Source organism: Eurytemora carolleeae, unplaced genomic scaffold, assembly GCF_000591075.1.
Source record: "Eurytemora carolleeae unplaced genomic scaffold, Eaff_2.0 scaffold179, whole genome shotgun sequence".
NCBI classification, from domain to species: domain Eukaryota; kingdom Metazoa; phylum Arthropoda; class Copepoda; order Calanoida; family Temoridae; genus Eurytemora; species Eurytemora carolleeae.
This window is the reverse complement of record NW_019396088.1, coordinates 136,363-142,386: the sequence shown is the minus strand read 5'-3', so window position 1 is coordinate 142,386 and position 6,024 is coordinate 136,363. Positions and strand designations below refer to the sequence as shown.

Below are 6,024 nucleotides of genomic sequence, written 5' to 3'. Positions count from 1 at the left end.
TACACAACTTTTTTGATAAACGCTTTTGATATTTTTCAAGGAAATTCAAGCAATATCTGTTATTAGATGATCAGGACTGGTGTTAGGCAATTTCCCAATGGCATTTTCCCAAGTAAAAAAATACCATTGGGAACTTGCCGACTCTTCCACACTATAAATAATCATTAACTAAAGCAAATGCATAATATTGAAAGAAATCAAAAAGTAAATTGTAAGGGTTTGTTTTTTGGTAATTTATTTGTAATTAACATAATCTGAAGAATATACATAAAATGTTTAAACTGAGGATGTTGATTTTGTTGTTGTTCTTGTTCTTGTTGTTTTTGTTGAGATTGTTGTTTCTGTTGTTGTTGTACAATGTTTCCTTTCACACTCTGCCTTGGCATCACTAAACATAACTTTGTAATAGTAAAAATTACATTTCTTTATCTAAAATTAAAAAGCTCCATTTGAGTCAAATTGGCATTGAAAATTAGCAAAGCAACCTTTTCAAACTTTTTTTTTAAAAAAGGTTAAAAAATGTTTTTTTTAAAGTGATCTGAATTGTTTTTTTTGTACCCCTGACAGGAACTAAAAGACAATACCTGGTTAAGTTTCCGCAATTTAATTGGCACTGTAAACTGGAATTAAACCTCTCTGCAATCTAGATAATTAAATGGTAATGTTAAATAACTTCTTGTATTTATTAAATAAACCTTGAACTAACATATTCTATATCTATATATACATATAAGGCTGTAATTTCTGTGTGTCTGTCTGTTCGTTTGTCCGATCACAACTCAGGAACCCCTAGACCGATTTGCCTCAAATTATGATTAGAGACCCACGGGAATGTTCTTAGGTTGGTTTTAAGATTCCAAATTGAGTGGGTCGGCTTTAATAGCGAAAATTTAGTTTCTGGGTAAAAAGGTTGCAGTGTGTGCAGGTAAACGGCGGGAGTAACTTTAGTAACCTGGGCAGCGCTGGGTTTCCAAGCTGGTAATGAATAAAGTTTTTTTTCGCTCGGAATTTTGCTTTGTGTTTGTTTAAGGGTTTAAAATCTTGATTTAAACCCGGAAACAAACAAAAAAGTTTAAATCACAAGAAAAAAACATATTTTTTCAAATGAAAACACAAGACGGTTTATATGGATTCATTAAATTAGAGTTTCATAAAAATGTGCGAAAATTGAATAAAGATTTCTAATCCCGAAATTATGATTATAAAAATAAGCATGCAGGCTCCTTTGTTTCAAAATGCAAAATTCTATTTTCCATGATTTCTAAAATGTGGTCTGCTGATAAAAACAATGATTTGCATAGATTTGGAATCTGTTCTTTAAAGTTGACAATCTGCTTATATAAATATACGTAAAATTTAGGATTTGCATTTTATTTTGGCATCTTTCTCTTTAACAAAGAGTTGAAATTTACTTTGAAAGTCCTGGATGCATATGGTGGGAACTGTGAAACCCTTGAAAGTTTGTTTACTTTAATCTTAATTGTTGTGTGTTAGGCAAGGTTGTGTAATAAGGTTGGTTACTCTCGATGCGCTCCGATGTACGGGAAATTTCGTCTCCTAAGATAAATAGATAAAACCCTCATACGACAACAACGTCACTCTCGCCTATGTAATCAGTAACGTCATATGAGGTTTTTATCTATCTATCTTAGGCGACGACATTTTCCGTACATTGGAGCGCATCGAGAGTAATCAACCTTTTTATACAACCTTGGTATTAGTAGACTATGTGTTCTGAGAGAATATTAATTCATAATTAAACAAGATTACAAATATACAACTATCTAAAGAACATGGATCCTTTGAATTGTAATTTTAATTTCAATTCAAATCATGACACTAATAAAAAAGCCTTATGTAGCTAGTACACCGAGATAGTGGGTGCAGATAGATAGTAAATAAAAAAAAATATCGGGTGACCTTAAAGTATACGATATGAAAATAAAATTTATTGTTAACTAGTTTAGAACGCAAATTACGGAATATGATCTTTAAAAGACAAAAATATATTTTTAATTATCAACAAATACTTTCTGATGGTTCATTAATACTGTTAATTTCTTATTATCATACATTCAAAAAGGTTTTAACATTTAGAATTATGAGTATTGGAACCTTCTATTAAACCTCAACATGCTTTTATAATGAACTGCAGGCTATATACTCCCCTCCCCGCCTATCAGACTTTTTATGTTTAAGCCTCCCTATACCCATGGATGGATATGTGTTTAATGGTTTATTGAAGTCAAGTCATATATTGCAAAATATATTTATGTTTAAGCCTCCTTATACCTAGGATGGAAATGTGTGTATAATGATTTATTGAAGTCAAGAATGGTTTATTGAAGTCAAGTCGTATATTTTAAAATATATTTATGTTTAAGCCTCCCTATACCTTGGATGGAAATGTGTGTAATGGTTTATTGAAGTCAAGTCGTATATTTCAAAATATTTTTATGGAATATATTGAAGTCGTGACATTGCAAAATAATCTAGAAAATGTGAAAAAACAAAATTTCATTAAAAGGGACTGTTCTGTTATCTGAGGTTGACACTTTGATTTGTTTTTGGTGTAAAGCTTTTATTTCAATACTATTAAGTTCATGTCATTTCATGTCATTTCATGTCATTTCATGTCATTTCATGTCATTTCATGTCATTTTATGTCATTTCATGTCATCTTATGTCATATCATGTCATGAAGATATGTAAATTAATTTCCTTCCTTTTACTCTGCTGTATTTAGTATAACATCTGTTAAGTTTAAATAATATAAATAAACACCTTGACAGTTTGTTTAGCATTTACTTCAGCATAGGCTCGGGCAAAGGAAGCAAGAAGAGGGGCTTGGTCAGCAGCCTCTCTTAAACCCTGATCATCATTATCATCATTATCATCATTATCATCATTATCATCATTATCATCATTATCATCATTATCATCATTATCATCATTATCATCATTATCATCATCTTCGTCATAATCAACATATATTAACACTTTAGCATACATTTATAACGAGTGGGGCAGTATCGTTTGTTGCTCTGATTAAACTGTGAACCAGGCTGCCTCCACTCTCAACCAGCATTGGAACCTAGAATAATTCAAATAATTCAACGAAAATTATTTATCAATTTAAGCTAGGTCGGTTCAGATATATAGATAGCTAGATAGATAGGTAGATAGAAGATTGATTACTTCTATTAGTTTCCTTCTCGTATCTGGAGCAATTTGTCTAGAATATACTGTAGAGAATTTGTCTAATCAAACAACAAGTAAATGTAATACATCAATAATTGGACAGGTTACAGTGTGCCCTATACTTAACATTACATTTTTAAAGAATATTGTCAAAATAAAAAACCGGTTTGAAATCAACATATTAAATTTAAAATGTATTTTTACCGGTTTTGAAATCATATTTGGTCCTCTTTAAATTAAACTTCTTAGAAAAAAAGCGACGACTGTTAAGATTCTACACGTAAGAATTTAATCTTATATAAGGTATTTGAAGCTATGGAGAAGAAAATGTTCTTAATTTATATTATGTAACACTGACCTGCAGAAAATGCTTTTTTCAGACTTGTGTATAAAATCAAAACTAGAGGAGCTACAAGGTCACAAAGTTGGACCAGTAACGTCACATTAATTTGACCTTCTCCTTCTGTCTAGTTCACAGTGTAGAATTGCATCTAATGTCAGATTTGGTTTTGAGGGAAGTTTTTTTTGTCTATTTAACAATGAGATTTTAATGACGACCTTTATCGTTTACAGGTGACTTGGTGTTCTCTAATTCCTAAATTTTATATTGAAGAGCTGTTTAATGATTTCAGATAGAAATAAATAATGGTTATGTTGCGCACATAGATTCAGCCTGTTTATAAAAAGTCTAATCAATTTTTAAGACATGGTCGCCTTTGAAGTGTCACAACGCCTTGGACTTTGATATTACCGCTCTAACTCACTTATGCTTTTCTGTAACCCTTTGCATGTACATTTTAGCACTATTAATCACTTGTTGTTAGCTTAGGCTTTTCAGAAGTAATTGACAAAATTCTCATCGATTTTAGCTTGAGACGGTGTGCGGGGAACTATATATTAAAATTTTTGCAGTGTCCTATATCTTATGGCGGAAATCCTGTAGCATTGTCACGTGTCCTCGTTTTGATGTAAACACACTGAATGACGTCATAATGTGAATTGTAAACAAACCTGGCCAACAGCTTGACTTGCGACTTCCCCAACATTTCTAAGCTGCTCCTGGAGCCTCTAAGAATTATTTTTTAAAATTTTTTTATAAACTATATTTGAATCCTGGTGGTGGTATGTGTTTTTCTCCGAATAATTAAATGTTGAAAGGACTGTACGTGTTTTTAAACTGACTCTCCACTCCATGTATGCAAAGATGGCAACACCTGATTTACACAACGTTGCCCTTAAAAGCTTTGTATGAAAATATTAATTAGGCTGTTAGACATGTTTGTTTTTGTTTCTTTAAAAAGTTTATTTTCAGTTTTTGGATTATCTGGTGACTTGCACATTTCTTGCTGTTAAGAAGCCATGATGAAATTCACAGAAATAAACACTGTTCGAGTTAGAACAACGACTTTATCTTCCACATCATATTAGGGTTTCAAGGGTACCGTTGTAAATCGAGGGAGGTCAGTAGAAATTCAGTTTACAGTCCCTTTAAATAATATCATTTATAAGTCCGTTTTACGTCACTGAACTCCCGCCAATGAGAGTGCAGTACACTGGTCACGTGTCTCCGGCTGTAACACATGACTAGTGTACTGCATTCTCATTGGCGGGAGTTCTGGTGACGTAATACGGACTTATAAATAATATTATTTAAAGGGACTGTAAACTTAATTTTAACTGACCCCCATGCAAAAAAATTAAAAATTAAAATAACAATTCTGAAATGATAATTGGAGAAAAAGTTACAATTAGGTTTCTCTGGGATATCTTTGTTTTCAGATTGGTTGCATATTTGCTTTTAACGATCTTCTAAACCTACTATTTCTATACAAAATTGTATATATACGAATTTTCGTAAAAATTTTTACACAGTTTTAAATAAATTTCTTAAGACAGGAACATCAGATATAAATTTCATAGGCCGCGATCAAGAGCTAAAGTGATTAGCTTTCAGCCTATATCCCCTTTTATTTTCCTTTGCAGTCCCTTTGAGGAATGACTTATATAAATTTTTTTCTTACAGATTTCTGCAAAGCTTCAAATGACAAGCTCTAAACTTTCATGTTTAGGATCTGTTAAACATTTTAAGAAAACGATTTTTAAAGTAAGTAATTACTGTACTGTACTGTACTGTAGTGTACTGTACTGTACTGTACTGTACTTTACACTACTGTACTGTGCTGTACTGTACTGTACATTACTGTACTGTACTGTACTGTACATTACTGTACTGTACTGTACTGTACTGTACACTACTGTACTGTACTGTACTGTACTGTACACTACTGTACTGTACACTTCTGTACTGTACCTCATTTTCTACAACGCCGTTCACAGACTGTTGACCCATCGATACTAGACGTGGAGCCTAGATAATAAAATCATATAGATTAAGATAGATATTGGGGTAACAGGGGCGTGTAAAGTTTTTAAAAGTGGTGGAAGGGGTAAACGTGGTTTTCGAATTTATTCTTAAAAAACTTAAATTAATGGGGCTATCTAATTGCTCCCTGAACTAGTGGAACTGCCATCCTTGCCACAGTACTAGTAATATTTGTTCCTAACATTACTGTCTCGCTTACTCTATCCTGGAATTCCTAAACAAATTAACAATAATAAATTAATAAAAACAAGAACATTTTTTACCCTTTTTTTAACACTTTTTTCTCACAAAATTTGTTTATTTTTGAGCTTTTGATCTTGAAGAAAAATGATATTTAAAGAAAATGTAAATTCTCTGTTGAAAATTTAATCTGTTTTATGAAACAATTAAACTAAAAAGGTTGAAAAATATTGTTTTTTTTCCTTAATTGTTTAAACAAA

General features: G+C 31.7%; 1 protein-coding gene across 1 annotated transcript; it reads right to left on the bottom strand.

The window, feature by feature from the left end:
- Positions 1 to 275: 275 nt before the first annotated feature.
- Positions 276 to 5,817, bottom strand: LOC111718337 (uncharacterized). The gene is made up of 7 exons (XM_023493901.1): positions 5,700 to 5,817; positions 5,513 to 5,572; positions 4,213 to 4,269; positions 3,011 to 3,094; positions 2,785 to 2,871; positions 585 to 643; positions 276 to 388 (listed from the first exon to the last, which is right to left on the bottom strand). Exons 2-7 carry the CDS (start codon positions 5,549 to 5,551, stop codon positions 277 to 279), a joined length of 438 nt encoding a protein of 145 aa, XP_023349669.1. The 5' UTR covers positions 5,552 to 5,572; positions 5,700 to 5,817; the 3' UTR covers position 276.
- Between the last annotated feature and the right edge of the window lie 207 nt (positions 5,818 to 6,024).

What these genes read in the sequence shown, in the direction of transcription:
- LOC111718337 (XM_023493901.1), bottom strand. Translation starts at nt 5,551, where the DNA reads ATGGGTCAACAGTCTGTGAACGGCGTTGTAGAAAATGAG. An exon ending in CAAGTCAAGCTGTTGGCCAG is followed by an intron (nt 3,095 to 4,212) that starts GTTTGTTTACAA and finishes GAATTATTCTAG; the next exon opens with GTTCCAATGCTGGTTGAGAG. An exon ending in ATGCTAAACAAACTGTCAAG is followed by an intron (nt 644 to 2,784) that starts GTGTTTATTTAT and finishes TTAATTATCTAG; the next exon opens with ATTGCAGAGAGGTTTAATTC.